The 21,321-nt window shown below is 38.8% G+C and overlaps 1 protein-coding gene across 5 annotated transcripts in view; it reads left to right on the top strand.

The window, feature by feature from the left end:
* ITSN2 (intersectin 2) overlaps nt 1–21,321 on the top strand; it is an 80,170-nt gene that overhangs the window by 29,113 nt on the left and 29,736 nt on the right. For 3 of the 5 annotated variants that reach the window (XM_088162480.1, XM_088162477.1, XM_088162479.1), the window contains exons 3-19: nt 1,646–1,738; nt 3,388–3,451; nt 4,920–5,083; nt 6,346–6,543; nt 6,875–6,971; nt 8,647–8,789; nt 10,030–10,093; nt 12,246–12,383; nt 12,473–12,558; nt 13,581–13,843; nt 14,510–14,659; nt 14,887–15,027; nt 15,833–15,920; nt 16,535–16,674; nt 17,580–17,660; nt 19,395–19,531; nt 20,680–21,125. In XM_088162480.1, coding sequence (XP_088018606.1) covers nt 1,646–1,738; nt 3,388–3,451; nt 4,920–5,083; nt 6,346–6,543; nt 6,875–6,971; nt 8,647–8,789; nt 10,030–10,093; nt 12,246–12,383; nt 12,473–12,558; nt 13,581–13,843; nt 14,510–14,659; nt 14,887–15,027; nt 15,833–15,920; nt 16,535–16,674; nt 17,580–17,660; nt 19,395–19,531; nt 20,680–21,125 — 2,493 coding nt within the window. The remainder of the gene's footprint in view (nt 1–1,645; nt 1,739–3,387; nt 3,452–4,919; nt 5,084–6,345; nt 6,544–6,874; nt 6,972–8,646; nt 8,790–10,029; nt 10,094–12,245; nt 12,384–12,472; nt 12,559–13,580; nt 13,844–14,509; nt 14,660–14,886; nt 15,028–15,832; nt 15,921–16,534; nt 16,675–17,579; nt 17,661–19,394; nt 19,532–20,679; nt 21,126–21,321) is intronic. The other 2 variants (XM_014872961.2, XM_088162481.1) reach the window with 2 other exon arrangements.

Raw genomic sequence — 21,321 nt, 5'->3', positions numbered from 1 at the left:
TCCTCATTAGTGTCTTACAGTAATACTGACAGTGCCCACTGACTTCTAGACATCTGATTCAGATTTGTTTCACTTCATTATCAGCATCTAATCTAGATTTATTTATGCTCATTTAATCAGAAGATTAAAGGGGGTGTTCTTGAAGTGCAATTTCACATGTAACCTGCAAGAAGACTCTTTCATTGAGGCTACACTAAAAAAAAAAAAGGTATAGCCTCAGGAGAGACAAGCAAAATTCCAAATTCAAGTGTCTAGAATTTGTATCCTAATGCCCTCACGTCTTTTCTGTCATACATCTCCCCAGTGAGTTTCTGTTTTGTTTTGGTCTTTTTAACTATTGTATTTCTTACCAAGGGAGCAAGGATTAAGTCTTTTTTGGAAAATGTATTTGTTTATGCTGATAAGCACAGATGAGAAGTGATTAACATTATTACTGTGTCTGTATTGACAAGTATATCAGCACACAATCCCTTCACTTTGCTGTTATACATTGAAAAACAGTGCAAAAACCTCTTGAAATTTTGGAGATTCAAAGCTTTGAAAGCATTGAAAGTTTATGTAGGAAGAGGAAGCATTTTATGGTAACTTTTTTTCAGTGCTGTGGCTTTTGAAGCAAGTTGTTAATATCTTATTAGAAGAGTTATTTATTCCCCTGACTGTCTTTTAGTGAGCAATACAAACACTTGAACAGATTAGCAGTTCTTTGGAAGTAGTAATATTCAGCAGAATGTAATTTTAGAAGTGTAAAGGTAATAACTTTTTAATGCTGTTTTGAGTGGTTTCATTCAGGATTTTGGCTAATTCTTGTATTCATTGATTTGAAAAATTAAATATTTGTCAAGAACTTCCCAACTAAAACTTCCCCCTACTTAAAAAACAAACCCAATTATTTCTGGCAAGCTGCTTTTTCCTGCAAAGGAAACCTGACCTTTATGCAGCAGGTTGCAGCATTTCTGGAAGTCCATCAGGTTCTGCCTGGTGTCACCAGCACAACTCTGTAAACACAGTTATTCCCTGTAACTTCTAGTTCCTGCTCTCAGGCTGAAATATTTTTTACTTCATGAAGTATTAAAAAATGTGAAGTGGAAATTGCATGCTGTTTTTAAGAAAACAGCCCGAAATGTCAGTTCTTTGTCAGACAAAACCAAATTATTTTTGTCAGCAGTCCCAATTTTGTTTTTAGAGTGTTGGCAAGACAAATATAAGCCCTTTTGGCACCTAGAGGGTGTTAACCCTGTGCATGAGAGCCTGGGTGACGCTGAATGCCATTTGTCCATCAGTGAGCCAGGGGAGTGTCTGGCTCACACAGGGGATGGTGAGACACATCCTGCCCGGGCTGCAAACAATCAGCAGCGACAGGAAGCTGCTCTGCACCAGCTTTGAAGGACTGAGCTTGTTTGAAAGCCGAGGGTGAAGCAGTCTGGCTGGGGGATTGTCTCAGCTCGGCTTGCACATCTGGGAAGCAGGTTTGTGTTGCATAACGTCCTTGCCAAACTGGTAGGAGCTGGGTGTGTCCACATCTAACTTTATCTCTTGAGAAAGCCAAGCTTTTATTTTGCAAGTGACATGCTTTATTTGTGAAGGTTTTCAGTCCATTTGGTTGTTCATTGTTTTTTGTTGATTTGTTTTGGATTTTTTTTTCCAGGAGGGCCAAACATATGGGCCATCACCTCTGAAGAGCGGGCCAAGCACGACAAGCAGTTTGATAGCCTTAAACCCACTGGAGGTTACATTACAGGTTGGTCTGAGGCTCTGCATTACACATTAACTTCTGTGTACACATACCTATCTCTGTAGAACAGTTCAAGAACTGCATCCTATTTCTAGCCCTTTGTTGTGTGACTAATAACCGTATTCTTCAGGCAAACTGCCACAGGTTATTAGTAAACTTAACAAGCTTTCCTCTGAAGTTTGGCACAGGAATGCTGTTCTGTTTAACCCTGTCACTTCTGCAGCCACCATCTGTGTGTGGCCATTCTGCCTAGTTTCAGAAACCAGAGAATATCAGGCAAAATCCATGCTCACATGGGAAGCTGCCAGGGAGCGCTTACAGTAGGTGTTGTGGCAAGTGACACCAGACACAGCAGACGTGTCTCCTCAGTCTGAGGAGAGAATGCTGTGTTGTTAGATATTTTTGTTTGGAGAGAGGAGGCAGGGGAGGGATGCTGACAGCTTGTGCTTGTTAGCAACTGCTTGAAATTTGGGCTGTTGGGCCTTCAGCAGGGACTGGATGGGCTAATGGCATTTTGCAGAGGTCTGCTGTCAGTTCCAGTTGCATTCAGCTGCATCTCCTCTGAAGCATTGGGTCACATTGTTATGCACCTCAGAATTTGCAGGTTTTAAATTTAAAATCTGCTTTTGATATCAAGAACGACTCAATTTCATTGGCAAAGATGTCTTAATTTAAGAATGCCCATTCTTTCTGGGTGGGTGGGCAATGAAGACCAGCCCTGACAGCTTCTACCTGCCCAGCTATCCAGTAATGCCCTATCTAGTTGCTCCACTGGCCCTGCTTTTCCTCTTTTGGGGCTGGAAAGGACTGAGGAGAGAGTGGAAAGTTGTCTATTTGGAACATGCACATCTTCTGGCTAAGTGGCACATAACTCCTGCTTTGGCCAAACAGCACTGTGAGGTTGGTGTTTACCTTTGGCTGTAAACTGTGCAGTCCCAGGGACTACCCTTAGGCCACAGCTGGGCTCTTACCTTCATCTACGTCTGCTGGCTTTGTTATTTATTTGGCAAATGCTTGAAATAAAAGGTTGTGTATGAATATGAGAGAGCTGAAAGAGTAACCTGAAGTCTTAGCTTTAAGCATCTGCAATTCACTCAGATGTAGGCATAAACACCACTGTCCCTGTTTTGTCTATGTACCAACTGATGTGGAACTTGGTATGGGATTGCACAACAGTTCCCATTCCCTTCCTGCAATACTGAAATCGATCGTGGGTGTTCTCTGACAGAAAAGAATATTATTTAGAACATGGTGTTTCTCTAGAGACACAATACTGGCTCAAGTTAGATGGGATAGAGGAGAAAAGAAACCATTCTGATCCTTTCCTGCTTGAGTACTTGAGGCAGGATTAAACTTTCAGTCATTCTTTAATTCATGCATCTTTTAAGATGTTGGCAGCCGTTGATTTGTGACCTGTTAAAGCTCCTACAGCTATCTGAAATCACTTCTCAGAGCAAAGATTGGGAATTATGGAATACATGGGTGTCTGATAATCACTGTTGTCACCAGTGTTAAAAGCTGGAAAAAAAGCCTTGGAAGGCTTGACATCCAGCATGGGGATTTCTTTCAAAACTTGATCCCCCAAGAGGCTGCTGAGCTCTTCAAAAATACATCTCTGGTATAAAAGTCTGTGTTATTTTCCTTATTTATCACAGGTGATCAAGCACGTACCTTCTTTTTGCAATCAGGCCTGCCATCTTCAATCCTTGCTCAAATATGGTAAGGTATTCTTTATTTGTTTTTTCTAAGATAGGAGATACACAGCATTCAAATGCTACCTTTGCTGTGTTGTGTTGTTTTACAGAGGCTTTCAGCAGTCGAGGTAGAAAGTGTTGTCTGAACCATGAAGAGGAAGGTTTCAGCCCATATGTGTACCAACAATAATTAACACTCAGTAATTTTTACATCTTTCTTATGGTGTTATTTCGAATTGGATCATGCTGAAAGCAGTGTTTTAAAATTGTATTAAGGGCTTGAAGTACATGTAAAGTAGAAGACAAGAAAAAATCTAAAGCCACAAAAAAAATTAGTAGAAGGACAGTTACGATACATGAGAAACCAAGCAATGCTGTAATACAGGAACTGGAAAAAGTGCAGTTCCTTGCAGCATGTGTGTGGTGAGTGCAACACTCCAAACATTTTCTTCTCTGTAACCCCTCAGTTCTCACTAGAGTCCTGTGCTCAGTTTGGGGTACTTGGCTTGTTACCAAGACATTGGTGTGCTGAAGGACACACACTTGAGGAATCATAACAATTAAGAACAACTTTAAGAAAAAGTGTTAAACAAAATAATTAAATGCAAGTTAGTTTTAACTTCAGACACATAGAATCACAGAATTGTTAAGATTAGAAAAGTATTCATGGATCATTAAGTCCAACCAGCATCACCACTATGTTCACCATTAAACCAGACACCTCAGTGCCTAGAAAAGAGGGGCAAGTAAATTTTTTTGTGGGGCCTTGGGGTTTTGTACTGAGCAGTAGCAGAACCAAAGGAAAAATGAGGCTTAACATTAGTCTGTTTTGGTTTTTTTTTCTCCTAATTTTATTTACATTCTTGTGCTCGGTCCTTGCATGTTTAAATGATAATAAAACTTTGTATTATCCATCTGACCATAAATTTTGAGGTTATGTATGCACTGTTGCATATATTTCCTGTTATATTTATTTAGAGAACTGTCAGAAGGAAGACAGTGTGGATATCAGGCTTAGAAAACCTCATCACTGTGAGGTTAATTCACCACTGTGAATTAATGAAGTTTTCATAGCAGTGTATAGTGCCTTTAGGAGGTTTCTGCATACTCCTGCATCCTGTTCCAGATTCTTACATTAATTCCTTACCTTACCAAAGATTAATTTAAAATAATTATTCTGGCTGGGAGCATAAAGAAAAGCATAGCAGAGGCAACAAGTATATCCACTGGGCAGGAGACTTGTGTTTTCCCAAATGTTTTCCTGCTTTCTTGGGAATTATGTGTTAAATATATAGCAACCTCAAAACTGAACTCTGCAGAAGTGGATATTGAAGCTTCTCAAAAGTATGAATTTTATCAAAAGTAGAAAATTTACTTTGCAAGAAGTTTCTTGTTTTCCTGTGCAGAAACAGTGAATACATCTAGTAGGAAAGCCTGTCACTGATCAAAAATGTTGTATTTCTGTTTCTCCTCTTACTTTATTTTGTTTTAAGGACACTCTCGGACCTGAACAAGGATGGAAAAATGGATCAGCTGGAGTTCTCTATAGCCATGAAACTCATCAAGCTGAAATTGCAAGGACAGCACTTGCCTTCAGTTCTCCCTCCTGTCATGAAACAAACTCCAGTGTTTTCACCACTAATGTCAGCTCGCTTTGGTACTTATGAATATATAATTACTTAGTGTTCAGAGGTAAAAAAGCCACAGTTAATTGCAGCCAAATAAAAGCATTAATCTGACCATGAAAGTTTAGTAAATCAGTGTGAAACAAGAAAAAAGGATATTCTGATTTAGGAAATTGACCGGGTCACTTGATATTTTTGATAAGTTGATTCTTTGAAGACTTTGATAAAGAAAAACATGTATTCAATTTTGGCAAGAGGGCCACTCACATCTGCCATCTAGCTTTCAGGCTCTCATTTCGTACTGGTGGTCTTTTTTTGTCTCCCTCCTACTCAGTCACTTATTTATGCTTTGAGGTTTTAAAGTTAAATTTAGTCAAATATCAGAGTTTTGGTAGAATAGGTGTTTTACATATTTTTTCAAAGTGAATCAGATTGTCTGTTTTGGTTATATGATTAACTGAATAGAATTACTTTGACATTTTTTTGTGATGGTGTTTGGTGATTCAGTGCATGCTTATTATTGTGTTGTTTTATAGCACAAAATGTCCACAATGACTTGAGCTGGATTACAAAATACGTGCATGCTTCTATGCTAAAATTAAATGTATGCATATATTAATTACATACATGATTTAAAATGTCTGCCCATCACCAAATCACGTGTGTTGGAGTACAAGGGCATGCATTTACAGGGAGCTGTGGTTGGCATACAGTTACCTCTATAACTTTCCATCATCTCACCAGCACTGTTGTCTTCCACAAGGTGCAGCCAGTAATTCAAGTGCCCTAATTTGCCTCAGGCAGCTGCCTCTAGAAACCCTTTGCTAAGCATGGGTCCCTAATAAGGACTTTTCACCCCTGTGGATTCTTCCAAGGCTGATACTTGGAAGAGACTTAGTTCAGAAACAGCAGCAGCTTTTCCCTGTGGAGGATTATCACAGCTTTTGAGGTTGTAATTCTCTCTCAGGGCCCAGAATTGTTGAAGAAGTAGGTATAGCTGCAATTATAGAAAACCAGATCTTGCTCTGTTGTGAAAATAGTAGCTAAATCTACCTTGAGAATGAATCTGCTTGTCAAGATTGTTCTTTTTAATTCTTATTCTTCAATGTATTTTCCCCTGTGAGCTGTCTTGCCCAGATTTAGAGAAAAAGTAAATATTGTTCATAAGCATCTATTTTAACTCATTATATTCCAGACACCAGTTGCTTTGTGTAATTTCTGCCTCACATAAGGGACACAATTTCTTGCTGAAGCCTCTGCAATTCTAAACATGAATTATTGGATTTTGCTCTAGGAATGGGTAGTATGCCAAATCTGTCCATGCCAACGTCCATGTCTGCGATCACACCATTAGCTCCCATGTCTCTGACCTCCATGACTTCCATTCCTCCTTTGGTTATCTCTGCTCCCCTGGTGCCTTCTGTCAGTACTTCCTCGTTGCCAAATGGAACATCCAGCCTTCTGCAGCCTTTGTCTGTACCTTTCTCCTCAAGTAAGTATAGCACAGTCCAGTACTTGCTTTCAGAATTGTGAATCTTATCTTCCCTAGGGCTGATTTCAGACAGGAGTGCTAAAACATGCATGAGAGTTAAAAAAAAACCACCAACAACAAAAAACCTCCCCAAAAAACCCCAACAGAAAACCCTACAAATGTTTTTTCTCTGCAGTTCACATGTGTTAATTCTGTTCTAACTAGTTAATCATAACAAGACACTGATTAGCTTTTCTTACTTCAATCAAAGAGAATGTTGATTATGAAGCATTATCTTATACCCAACTGCTTTAGAGTTCTGGGGTTAATTTTTTGTTTCTTCTTGTTCCAGCGCTGCCTCATACTGGTTCTTTAGGCCCCATGGCAGGAGGATTTGGTGGTTCCAGTATGCAGAAGGCACAGTCATTAATTGATTTAGGATCTAGCAGGTATGGAAGTTAAGTTTAAAATTGTTGTGCCTTACACTTAAGTAGTATATCTTCCAAAACACATGGAGCATTTCTGTTCCCAAACTGCATTTGTTAAAAACTGGTCTATCTAATATGACCTATCAAGTCTGAAAATAGATTTTGTTTTACTATGCACAATAAGTAATATTTTCAGTAAATTGACAAAATATCCAAAGTAGGTGTGGAGGTCAGATGAGCAGTGCCAAAAAGAAGGGAATGTACCTTATTAGTAAATAGATACAAAGCTTACTAAGTGGTTATAAAAGCAATGCTTATGCATTATGTGCTCATTCATTATAGAGGGCACCATGTAATCAGCAGGCATGTAAGAATAGGATTTGTTATCAATATTTATGTGTGAGTTTGTTTTATGAATAATAGAAGATTATGAATCTTTATATTCAGCTGCTCTGGTTCACTGATTTTAGAGCTTTGCTATGAACTAAAGTGAGGGGCTGGGCTTATCTATCCAATTGGGTGTCCAGGGGTATCTCCCAAAAGATGGTCCTGAGGGCACCTCTGCCCCAGCTCAGTTCCATAATTAACTCAGAGACTCTTTCACCTCCCTGCTGCCTGTTCAGGGCATGTGGGGTGCATGATCTGGGCTTCTCACACACTGATGTTAGCAGATGTCCTGTAAGGTGACTGTAGGCATGGCTTGTGCCTGGAATCATCTTTTTTTTCGTTGGTTGTTTTTTTTTTTTTAATTGGAAAGCTTTCTGTTGCTGGTGCTATACAAAGGAGCCCTTCTCCAGTGCTATTGTTGGCAGCATTTTTGCCATCATGTTGTCTCATTGCATGCAGGGGATGTCAATCCAGCATTGTGCTGGAGAGGCTTTATTTCTATCAGCATTCTGTATTGCCTTGGATAGCACTTCAAATAGTTCTGGGTTTTTTACTTGACAGAGCAGGGGTTTACCTTAAACAAGGCAGGCTGGATTCAGTTTTCTTGAGTTTGTCTGATGTCTGGAGATGGGACACTAAAAATTCTGGGAGTTTGATGCAAGTTATATGGGTTATATCTAAACCCTACATCAACACTATTCTGCAGAAACTGACTGAGTTGGAAAAGCTCCACTCAGCGTGTCATTGTCACAAACAGAAAGAAGAGGTAGAGCTGGAATATGGTGATTAAAATAGCTTTAGAAGGTGCTTTTGGTTATGAGTTCATCAGATCCATTTTTATTCTCATGGTTATTCATTTACATGCCTCTTAAAGTTACTTAAACAATGATCCAACACCCTTGTGATAGTGGAGGTGTTTTCCTGTGGTTTCCTATACTGTTATTTTGCAGTGATAGAAGGATCAATTATGTGCATTAGTGCCTGTGATACCAAATGAAAAGGATTTTCAATTCAACATTTTCCCTTCAACAAATATATCCCTACTTCTACTGTAAAATTCCATATTTGTGATGACATTATTTATAGCAAGTTAGCAGAGGTAAAACTTCCATGAAGTTTTTTCATGTAACTGGAAGATGCTATGTGTCTTCTGTTCCAATGCCTCTTTATTAAGCCAAATGATTTAGAGTTATTTCGTTATCTCTTTTTCTCTTTTGGTTTTCTTTTAATATTTGGTTGGTTGGTTTGGCTTTTTTTTTTTTTTTTTTGCTTTGTTTTTGTTCTGTTTTGTTTTGAAATTATATTGCAGTTCAAATTCTTCCTCTAGTGCATCATTAGCTGGGAATTCACCAAAGATTACATCCTCAGACTGGGCAGTTCCTCAGGCCTCCAGATTAAAATACAGACAGAAATTTAACAGTCTTGATAAAAGTATGAGTGGATATTTATCAGGTGAGTATGACTTTTGATATGAACTGTGAAAACCAGAATGTTTCCTGCCTCTGAACATCATAGGCTGAGGGATGGAATCCCAGCTTGGGATTTGATTTGCATGTGAAATAAAAGCTGAAATGTTGGTGCTCAGACCTGTGCAGGAGAGAGTGGGTTTCAGCCAGCCAAGAAATGGAAATAACCATCAGTTCATTGGCTTGGGTTTTGTGTTAGACCTGGAGGAGCCAAATACACTGGGGGAGCTACAGCAGCTGTTGCAGGGAAAAGGAGAAGCCTGGAGTGGTGGGATCTGAGTAGAGGAGCCTGAGACTCACAAGGCTGTGGAGTTCAGCTCTGTAAAGTCAGCAGGCATTTTTCAAGCATCACTCTTTGGACTGAGACTCTTTCTTGTGAAAATGGGGGACACTGACCATCATTTTTGTGCCTTGTGCTCCTGTATCAGTCAGTGCTCAGATACTTGGGCTTTATCTTCTGAAAGAAAGCAGCTTGGGAAAGACACTGCAGAACTGCAGCCATTGCTTGAATTTTTCCAAAGTAATTTAAGAGAATCCTTGTTGGTTTCCAGTGACATCTGTGCTGGGCCACAGCATTGTGGTGGCTTCAAAAGACTTCACACAAAGTTAATACAAGAGGAGAGTTTTATGAAAGTTCTTATAAAATGGAATTCCTCAGTGTAATGCAGCGAGCACTGGCCAAGCACTCAGTAGGTGTAAAGTCAGTGTGTGTGTCTTGTGTGTTTTAGTTAGATTTCCCATTTTGAATAAGCACTCTGCCTCAGTTCCCTTGCCTACAAAAGAGGACAATTCTTTCTTTAAGGAAAGATTCTCAATGCTTTTTAACTTCTTCAGTGGATTTTGGGCTGAAGGTTTCTTTGACCTGCCTAGAAATGTATCTGATTCTTTGCTACCAAGGAAAACTTTCCAGGTGATAGCTTAAGGTTTAGGGAAACAGTCAGCTGTGCTTTTGTGACAGCTGTGGGGATTACCATAAATACCCATTTTTCAAGTTGACTTTTTTGTTAGGTGCTCTGAGGGAAAAAGATACACAAGAATACTTACACCTTCATTGTGTTCAGGTTATAATGCCTGTTGTTAAGCTTGGAAGTAAAGCCAACTGATGAAAATGGATTAAATTAATATTAAAAATAAACATGCCCCAGTTCGTGACCCGTTTTTTTGCCTCATATGAATCTTTGAATGAAGTGTTTATTTTAATAAAAATCTTTTACACTTTCACTAAGGATTTCAAGCAAGGAATGCCCTTCTGCAATCAAATCTTTCACAGACTCAGCTGGCTACTATTTGGTGAGTTCAGTTACTGATTCAATGTCTTTATGAAGTTAAGAGAGGAAATGTACTTTATTAAATAAGAAATGATGAAGAGACGCTACAGATCTAAAATCAGAAACTGAGCTGCTAAAACAAACTTGTTAAGTAGTTTGCTAACAAACTTAGTTTGTTCACTAGTTACATTTCTGAAAGACACCTTGAGATAATTCATGTTTTCATTCTTTGTGTGTGTTTGTTAAACTCTATATAATAGAAGAGATGCTAACTTCAGTTTCTGATCCAGGGCTTGTTCCTTTCAAAAGTAGGATTCTGAAATCTAGGTTGTTAGTTTTAAAGTGTGGAAGAAGGTTCAAAATTAAGTAACCCTTCAGCTTTTTTTCAGTTTTAATGCAGTTTCCATCAAGATATTTGCATATTACACGTTTGTTAAGACTTGCCTTTATTGTGCTGATGAAAGTGCTGAGAGTTGTCTGAAGGCTTGAATGATCTGCTCTGCTAGACATGGCAGTTCAGGTTACACCTTCAGACATAACTCAGATGTTATACATGAAATTTAGTGGCCCAGCAGAATTCACAACAACTTTACATCTCCTCTTGAGTCCCCTTTCTTCTTCCCCTGTCCCAGGACAGTCATTTGTGTCTTTAGCAGTAGCAAAGCTCAGCTTATTTGGTTTTGTGCTGTGAAGATAAACATGGAGTGTGGGGATGTATTGCTCCTCGCTGGAGTCTGGGGGAATAAATCCGGTGTGCAGTGGCTCTTTCCCTTCTGGGTATGTATCCTGAAGGTATCAGTAGCCAGTGCAGGGAGCTCAGTGTTCCCCTCTAGAGAGAAATAACAGCCCAAATTTCAGTTTTGCCCTAAGAAATTACCAATGTTTCTACTGAGTGCTTGTTAATGGTAATGACTGAAATAATGGTGCTGTTACGTGTGAATAGTGCTGTTATGTGAACATAACATAATCTCCTGCTTTTGTTTTTCACTGTGTGAAAAACAGTGCGTGTGATGGAGTTTTTTGGTGTTTGTTTTGTTGTTTCCTTTTTGGTTTTTGTATGGTTTTTTTAACTGCTTTTTTAATGAACTATGTTTTTACTAAACATTTCACTGTGCAGTCTAAGGACATATTTTAGCAATTCTGTCTCTGTAGTTCTTTGATAGTTCTTTGAGAGAGGCTCGTGCTTGCTTGCATTTCACTGGTTTCACACAAACACACACCCCACCAGCCCCCCAGTTTGTGGGAAACATTTTGTAAGGTAATATGATCTCCTGCTCCTTAGAGTGGGTAGGTGATCCTTTTCCTACCCACTGCGAGTTATTCTGTGTCTCATGTCTTCCCTGCACTGTTGAGGAGACACAAGGGGAAAAATAAATTCTATGCAAAGCTTTCTTTTATAGAATTTGATGTAATTTTATGTAATGTTTTCTTTGGCTTCAAAAAAATAATTGAAAAAGTAGTTTCTAGCATTTTGAGCTGGTTAAGAACATTCCTGGATTTACTTTCCAGCTCCTCTATTTGTGATGCAATAAACCAAGAGATACTTCTTACCATTTCCTGTCGATTTTTCAGTATTTTGTGGAAATGTAAGAGAATTAGGTTTGTTCAGGCTGGAGAAGAGAACATTTCAGTGAAGCTGAAAAGAAAGCTTCACCTGAAAGGAGCCTACAGGAAAGATGGCGAGAGACTACAAGGACCTGTAGAGACAGGACAAGGGGGAGTGGCTTCAAACTGAAGGAAAGCAGGTTCAGATTGGATATTAGGAAGAAATTCTTTACTGTAAGGATGCTGAGGCACTGGAACAGGCTGCACAGAAAAGCTCTGGATGCCTCATCTCTGGAAGTGTTTATGGCCGGGCTGGAAGGGGCTTGGAGCAACTTGGGACAGTGGAAGGTTTCCTTGCCCATGGCAGGGAGTTGGAACTGGATGGTCTTTAAGGTCCCTTCCAACCCAAAGCATTCCATGATTCTGTGATCTGAGTAACATATATGATTAAACCAAATAATATCTCCCTTCATCAATTATTTGTTATTAACTGCAAGTATTTTTACCAAAACATTCCACAGGAATCGTCAGTTTTAAAAATTGTTTTTCCACAGTGCCTTGTTTCAGCTGTAATTTGTGAGTCATTGTGATATTTGGTTCTAACTGGTGCTGCTGTTGAACCCCTCCAGGTCCCTGGCTGATATAGATGGAGATGGGCAGCTGAAGGCTGATGAGTTTGTGTTGGCCATGCACCTCACAGACATGGCCAAAGCTGGGCAGCCACTGCCCCTGACTCTGCCCCTTGAGCTGGTGCCACCTTCCTTCAGGTAATCACTGAGGGCAGTGAAATTTAATATATTTAACACAACTGTGCAATTTCTCTGATAATGACGGGATGGGTTTTTTTCCCCTCAAGGAGTGGAAAATATACTGAAAATATAAATGGAACTCTGCCATCTTACCAACCTGTGCAAGAGGAGGAGCCACAGAAAAAACAGCCAGGTAAAAAAACAGGGTTCATGTTCTTAATGTGTGGGGCTATTTTTGAAGGGCACTGAAGCTTTTAGAAAGTGGAAGAAATAGTCAAATCCATGGAGAGCTTCATTTCAGGATCTAGATCCCTTTTAACTTGGATGGTAGGAAGGTTGTTAAGTGGATGTAGTCAGCCTGTTACATCTAATAGAATTGAGAAGGCAGGGACTGGGGTTATTTTTAGCTGTAGGAAAGGAAAAATGTGCTGATTAATAATGTATTCTGGAAAATAAACCCTTTATGGCCAGACACTGCCATGTTACTGCAAATTTCTTTTTCATCTGAAAGTTCCTGGCATTGCTGGCCATTCTGCAAGCAGGGGTCCAGTGGAGTTCAGTTCTCTGCAAACTGGAAGCAGTTTGAACATACCAAAGATTCTGTTACTCACAATGTAACAGGGACACTGCAAGACAGGACTTGCCTCTCTTTTTGGAAGGGTGGTTGCTGGGGGCCTAAACCATTCCTTTGTGTCTCTTTTTATCCTTGTGTGCAGTAATTGAGCTTGATCCTGTTTTGGTGTCTGATAGTTTTAACTCCAGGAACTCTTAGAGGGAGCACCCTGAAAAACTAAGCTCTTTATCCATGTATTAATGTTTCCTGCACGTTGGAAAAACCTTTTTAACAGCAGACTGACTGTCTTCTCCCAATTTATATAAGCTGTTCTTTTATGTTTTCCTCTAGCATTCTTTCATCTTTCATTCTTTAGAGAGTGAGAGGCTTTCCTGTAACATTCAAGTCATTTTTGTGGTCATTTTAAACTGGAACTTTTTCTTCTTTTTATTTTTTTTCCCTAGTTGGAATATACTTAGGAAAATGTAGAGGTATTTTTGAACAGAAAAATAATACTTTAACAAATGAAAGATGCTTACATCATCCATGACTGAACAACCTGAGCTTGCCAAGAAGTATCTATCTTTAGTGGCATAACTGAGGTCCTTGTTTGAGAGCAGTGTTTTGCACAGGGCAGAAATAACGACCTTTCCTTATTTTAGTGACATTTGAGGACAAAAGGAAAGCCAACTATGAGAGGGGAAATATGGAGCTGGAAAAACGCCGACAGGTCCTGCTGGAGCAACAGCAGAGAGAGGCTGAAAGGAAGGCTCAGAAAGAACGGGAAGAACAGGAACGAAGAGAGAGGGAACGCCAGGAGCAGGAGCGGAAGAGGCAACTGGAAATGGAAAGGCAGCTGGAGAGACAACGAGAGCTGGAGAGACAAAGGGAAGAAGAAAGACGGAAAGAAATAGAAAGGCGGGAGGTTGTTCTCTTAACATTACTTTTTAATGCTCTAAGGAATGTGTGTGTGCATACGGCACACAGGGTTTGAGTGCTGGCTTTGGTGTTCTGTCTCCTGGCCTGGCTGATGTCAGGTTGTCTTGGAGAGAGAACATCATTTCTGTCTGTTATAAACGTTGCTATAGGTTAAAGATTTTCAGATATTTCATAGGACAGATGAGATTTTCTTTGGCGTATTTCTTGCATTTTTGCCAGAATTTGTATTCCAAACAAGACTCCACTGAATTCATAATTGATAAGATTTTGACAGCCAAACTTGAGACAAATTTGCTTCTACTTGGTGTCTGAGTGCATGCATCACACTTCCATATTATATGTACTTCTGTGAAATACTCAAAGGAGATTACAAGCAGTGTCTGTCAATGTGCTGTTTTATGGGCAATATTCCAAGCTGCAGGGACTTTCTGAATTATAAAGCTTTTTTCATCCAGATTCAGGAGTGTGGCACGAAGAATCTTGTAGGATCACTTCCTGCATTCTTTGATGCTGAAGTGTAGAAGAGCACTTTAGAGAAGACATGATGTTGTGTTGCTGTTGTTCTGTTTAGAAACAGAGCACATTATATTAAATCAGGATCTCTGAGTTCTGCATTTCCACTCTAGTTTAAGGTAATGTAACTTTCCCTCAGGCAGCAAAGCAGGAGCTCGAGCGCCAGCGACGACTGGAATGGGAGAGAATCCGTCGGCAAGAGCTTCTTAATCAGCGTAACAGGGAACAAGAAGAAATTGTCAAATTGACCTCCAAAAAGAAGAGCCTTAATCTTGAATTAGAAGCCCTGGTAAGACCGGAATTTTACCACATATGCTGAAATACGGTATTTTAAATTATGCAAATAGTAATACCTTCATTAATGGCCCATTAGGTGTTCCACTCTGTTTTGGATGACTGATCTAAAGCAGGTATTTTGGGTTGTTTTAGAGAACTGGTTGTGAACTAACCTGCCCACAGGCTTAGCAAAGGGATTTTTGCTATCTGTGGTGTAATCTGTCTCTGCTTTCTTTCCAGACTGACAAACATCAGCAGATCTCGGGCAGGTTGCAGGATATTCGTAGCAAAAAGCAAATGCGAAAAACAGAGCTAGAGGCTTTGGATAGGAAATATGACCAAGGAATCATGGAAGTCAAGCAATTACAGCAACAGCTTGAGGTGTGTAACTTTGTTAAGCTTATGGTTTTCTTTTACTATATTCTGTGTTTCCATAATGCTGTTTATAATGCATCCCCATAGGGAGGAATATGGAGTCAGTTGGATTGCAGTGGAGAGAGGAAATAGGCAAGACTGTCAGCATTACAGAGGCTTTTAGTTTTGTGTGTGGTGTTAAACAAATGATTATATGTACTAAAATGAACTGAGAGTTAAGTAACAGTTTTGAAAACCTCAGCTATTCTTTTGTGGACTGATAGTAGAGACTTCTCTTTAATTTTGAATTCTTCTACGGTTCCAGACTCAGATTTTTTTGAGGAATGTTGTCCTGTGTTCAGACCAAGTTAGTGTTTAGGTTGAATTATCTTGCTGCTCTTTTATCTTTTTTTTTCTCTATTTGAGTAACAAGACATTAATTATTTCTAATCAGTTGACTACCATAAATTATTCTCTGCCGTATTTTTATGTGATGCTTCTGCTTGTCAGGGAAACTTATTTTCATGTTGTTACTGTTTTATATTAGGCTTGGAGCAGTCACCTTAAATGTGACTTGTGCTAATATTTACACTTTTAGCATGTGTGGTAAATATTTTTCCAGCTGTGTTAATGGTTTGGGGTCAAAAGCTTTCAATTGTAATATTATTTCTGCTAAGAGGATAGAAGCAATTTTTTTCTTTATCCACCAATGATAACTTGCATCCCTGCTTCACTAACATGAATTGAAGCAATGTTTGAAAAGTCACTCTCTTTTATTTAATGACTCATAAACAATATTAAAAATTTGTTATGTTCTCTTCAACATCTACAGGATTATCAGAATAAACTAATCTATTTGGTTCCTGAAAAGCAGTTGTTAAATGAAAGAATAAAAAATGCTCAGCTTGAAAACACTCAGAGTAAGTGCCTGTACATGAGTTCTGTTCTTGATTGCCTTGTTGGTTTCTCATCCCTTGTAATCAAGGCTGAAGGGTACAGAGGTGTTAATAGCACCTTCACTTCTACATCTTCCCAGGTAGTGCCATTGTCTCATCTGCATTGTGTTATCTCCTTTATGTTCCAAATAAGGGACAAACAAACACATTTTGGTAAGAAAGCACAGAATTTGCTTAAAACTTTATTTATACAGACTGTACAGATATTATTACAATTTGTCCTTTTTTTGGTAAACACAAGGAAGTTCATTTATGTAAAGTTTACATTGGTCTTTACTTCAAATTACACTGGAAATCTCTAGAAAAACTTGGGATGAATTGATCTGATATTAAAAAAACCAGCTTGAAAATTTTTCTGTATGTATTGCATGGAATGCCTATGTGCCTTAGTTCAGTGTTGGGGATATTTCTTTCTCATGCTGTATATGAAAAGAAAGGTAAATCAAGGAATTTTTGTGAGGAAGGAGGTTTGGATTGTGTATATAATAGGAAAATAACGAGCAATGATTAAAAACTGGGGAAAAAAACTGAAAATAACCCAGAAACACCTGTAAAATTGCTTGTCTTTCCTTATGTAGGCACAGGAGTCAATTCAGTGCACAAGAAGTCCCAAGAAAAGGAAGAATTATGCCAAAGACTTAAGGAACAACTAGATGCCCTTGAGAAGGAAACTGCTTCTAAACTTGCTGAAATGGATGAATTTAACAGTCAGCTTAAGGTACTTGCATTATCTAAATGTCCTACACTTGTAAGCACTGTATTTTATTTCTTCATCCAGTCATAAAGATTGGTGCTGCTTTCACCAGGCTTCCGAAAAGTCTTCCCTAACTTCAGTGTCAAAAGAGAATTATCGAAAGTCTTGGGGTAAATAATACAATAAAAATGCAAACCTACTGTTAGTGTACTAAAACATGAGTCTCTTGCTAACTATTGCTTTGCATGACTTAACTATTGCTCACTCACCTTTTACCTTCTAGAACTCATTTTGATTTAGAATTAAAGTTTTTCAGGCCCTTGCACATTCTGTTCTCACAGTATGAGGTCATATTTGCTGCTATTTTTGAATTGTGTACTGAACACTTGACTTTTATTGATAGACCTGCATAGTTTCACAGTGCACTGTGCCAGGTCTGGTAGCAGATTTGGGTATGATCCTTAAAAGTAAGTGTAGGCTACTTATTTGTTAATATTCGTTAATTTGTTATAAGGTAAGAGCTGTTGATCACTGGCTCTGAATTTTTGTTTCTGAGGCAACTCTTGGCCTGCCTAAAAACTCAGGCAGCTCTCACAGGGTAGCACACATCCATTTAACTTTATTTGCCAGCTTACTCTGAGTGGCACTGATGGGAGCTTTTTCCTTTAGTAAGGATTGATTGGATTGATGCTGGGCCAGCACGAGGGCTCTGCACTCTCCAATTTTAAAAAGCCACAAAAATTTGTATACATGTAAGGAATTTATTTTCTTTTTAAAAGTGGCTTCGTGCAATGGGCATTTTGAGTTACTTGTTTATTGCATGGCTTGCTGTGTTCAGTGGCTGCATCCACAGTTCAGTCTTCCCTAAGATATGTTTTTCAAAATACAGTGCAAAGATTAATTGGCTTTTTGTCTACCTTATCTTACAGTGTGAGAATATGGATGATTCTGTTCTTCAGTGCCTTTTGTCTCTGCTAAGCTGTCTCAACAACCTCTTCCTCTTACTTAAGGTTATTTTCTAATCTTTGGCTTTTTTGTTTGTTAATTATTTCGCAATTTTTCTCTGCTTACCCTTTCTGTTTGGATGTGCAACTTCTATTAAATACATTTTCCCAAAATAAAATAAATAGGCTGTTTTTCTTTCTGCTAGCTTTTACATCCTCTTAAAGACTTAACATCCTTACCTGCTTAGAAATCCAAGCTGCAGAATACTGAGAGCAAAATACTGACTTTTAATTTCTTAATGGACTGTTCTCTAAGTTGTTTCACCCAAACATTTTTCTTGTTAGTTAAGGTAACATGAACCAAAAAAGTAGTCTCAGATGGAAACAGTGTCTTCTCCCACTTTTCCATCTCTTGCTCTGTACCTGGATCCATCCATCCTAAGCTGTGAGTCAGGTGTTTGAGTTCTTGTCCAAGTTTAAAAGTCTAGAACAAGCATCAGAGTGCAGAATACAGTATGGCTGTCAAACCTCCAGATTAACCCAGTACTAAACTTACTTGCTGTCTTTCAACACTACTTTTATCTGCTGAGGTCAGAAATACTTTATACTTTTAGAATAATTTATGAGGAAATAAAACAACAGAATTGCCTAAACGAGCTTTTCGTTTCACTTTGCATGAGGGTTTTTCTGTCCTTAAAGATATGAGAGTTTTCCTAATGTAAGTTTGCTTCCATAGTGCTCCTGAAATTCTGGGCAAAATAAGAAGGAAGAATATTCCCAGCTTAATATATTTGAGAAAAAAATTTCAGTCAATTGCTTGATTTAGTTCGTTGCTACAGTGACACAGCAATCTTGTTATCTTACCTTTGTCATACAAATTGCAGCATATCTCTTAGGCAACATGATTATTGATAGAGGTGGATATTGTAGTGGGAACAATTCATTCTGAATTGCTTTATTTGTATTTATGAAATCAGATGAAAAAAATCCGGTTTTTTTACCCATTGCATTGCTCAATGTATATCAGCAAGATTCCTAAGAGAAAAGACTGAGGTATCTTAAAGGTGTTTTGCAACATGGCAAAGTACAGTCTAAAGTAATTCTATTATTGTTGATTTTTTTTTTGGTCTGTAAATTCAATTATCCAAAAGATTCATGCCGATTTTTTGCTTGGAAAAAAAGACTGTTATCAGAAGGAGGTGGAATAGGAATTGAAGGATGTGTTCAAAAAGAAAAAGACTAAAATTGAGAAGTTAACAAGTACAGGAAAAGTCCAGTCAGAGTTAGTGTCTTTAAGCTGTGGTTTCCCACAGTGGTAAGACTGCTGGGTATATTTATGACATTTTTCTGGTTTAAACATGGGACTGATCACTCAGGAAACATCAAGGGTGAGCACCCTATTGCAGGATGCTTTCTCAGGTTATGGTACAGTGTTGGCTTTCAGCTGAAATCTGCCTCCTTGTAGTTACTTAAAATACAATTCATTGCCTTCAGTAACATTGTGTTTGAACACTTAGTTTTGTATCTTCCCCTCTCCTCTGTCCTAGTTGGCATTTCCAGCAGGTGTAGGACTGGAAGGGCTCTTTGAAAGCCCAGATTACATCACTGACTTTGCAAACCTACCATCTCCTTTTATCCTTCTGTTGATTTGACTTTCTTTGCAGTGACCTCCAAGGACTATTAATAACTTAACTTTGGCCATTTGTATTAAAACTTGGTTGAAAAAGCATTAAATGCCTGGATGCTTTTCTCAAAGATTGGCTTTATTCCCTTTTATGTATTCCATTGTTCCCTCCCTAGGACCTGAGGGAAAGTTACAGCACACAGCAATTAGCCTTGGAGCAGCTCCACAGGATCAAACAGGACAAAATAAGAGAGGTACAGAAAAGAAGAGCTGAACTGGCACAGAAGAAGCGACTGGAAGATGAGGCTGCAAGGTAACCATGGCTGAGTGCATCAGTGCTGCAGTTCTTAAAACAAAATCATGCTGTTCTGACTTTTAAGATAAGATCTATATTTTTAATGTAAAAATACATCCTATTGGTTGCCTTAGAGGAAGCATTTTATGTGGAGTACTACTCGTGTAAGAGGGTTTAAATTTGAGATTTTCACTGTTTTATATTTTATTTCACTAAAGAAACAGAGCTAGTGACCTTGTAGTGTGGGTGACTCATGATTGCTCATGACAGCGTTTTTCTGTGTATGATGAAGTTTCATAACATTTGTGACAGTCTGTTTAAGAGAACCATGTGCCATATGTGTGGTGATAGCCTGTTAATTTTTAGGTTGGACATAGCTGTGTGATGGAGCAACAGCATCATTGCACAGCTCCTCCTGGATCCTGCCATGTGCTTGGAAACACTAAAATGCCCAACAGAGCAGTGGATGTCCCACAGGGAATGGATGAAAAGGTCTCATCTAGACATTTTTAAGAAGATAGCCCAAAGTGTTAGGTCCTCTCTCTTCAGAAGAAAGGTCTTGACAGCTAAAATACTGTGTTGAATTCGTTACTAACTTCTTTAGACAGCTGAGGCACAGGGTAACATTCAAATAATTTCAGAGAATACAGTCAGGTTTCCAGATCTTGTCTGCTGCAGTGTGGTCCTGGCAGGGATAAGCACACTGGATAGATTGCAACTGCTGAAGGCAAAAATACCAAGCTGCCAAGACCAGCATGAAAAGGCTATTTTTATCTATGTACCTGAGTGAAATTAATCTCTTTGGAAGTAATTGTTTCCAGTCAGGAGATTTGGATACTGTCTTGCTAGAGAGCTTAAGTCCAGCTTGGTTCAATTATCAGATCAGTTCTTGTTCATCAGGATGCAGGTGGGCAGAAGTGTTCATGAAGGCACTGCACAGGTGATGGATTACAATGCTTGAATTTTAATCCATTTGTTATTTTTATGTGGAATACACTGGCACCCATGTTAAGCCATGGTCTGTGGCAGAGCTGATGATCCTGAGAGCAGAGTGATCAAGGTCATAAACTCAGTTTTGCTGACAAGTGTCACTGATTACTGTAGGAACACAATCTCATTCATTTTTATATCAATGTTCTCTTACCTCTCTCATTCCTTTCTTCCAGGAAAGCAAAACGGGAGAAGGAGAACCGATGGCAGGAAAACATCCGAAGGGAAGAGGAAGAGAAAAAGAAGCGGTTGGAGGAAGAACGAATGCAGGAAAAAGTCCAAGAAAAGCTGAAAGCTGAAGAAGCAGCTGCCATGATGAGAGAAAGGGAAAACAAACAACAGCTTCTTGCAGAGGAGGAGAAAAATAGACAAGCCACGATCTTGAGGGAGGTGGAACAACAAAGGCAGAGGCAACTGGGAGAAGATAAAAGAAAGCAAGAACAAATAGCAAAAGAAGCTGAGGAGAGGCGCAAGCAGAACGAGGAGATAAAAAAGATAAAAGAAACAAGCAACTCTCAAGAAGTGGAGAAACACACTTCTAAAATAAACATAAATGAAAAGTTTGCAGATCTCTTGAAGCCAACAGAGGGGAAAAGTCTTAAGCCACCCTGGAAAAATGAAGGTAATCTCAAAATCGTTAGACTTTTGGACTTCTACTTCTCTTGAGTGTTATTTCACTCTTCAGGTGTACTACTATTGATGTGACCCTATGGCAGACTTCTTGCCTAAGAGGCAATTAAAAAACACCCAAACCAGCATTGTTTCATGTGTTTTGTCAGTTATAAATGATACTAGAAACTTAAGTTACTTCTGTCAGT

The sequence above is a fragment of the Sturnus vulgaris genome, chromosome 3, assembly GCF_052056855.1.
Source record: "Sturnus vulgaris isolate bStuVul1 chromosome 3, bStuVul1.hap1, whole genome shotgun sequence".
NCBI classification, from domain to species: domain Eukaryota; kingdom Metazoa; phylum Chordata; class Aves; order Passeriformes; family Sturnidae; genus Sturnus; species Sturnus vulgaris.
This window is presented reverse-complemented; position numbering and strand designations above follow the sequence as displayed.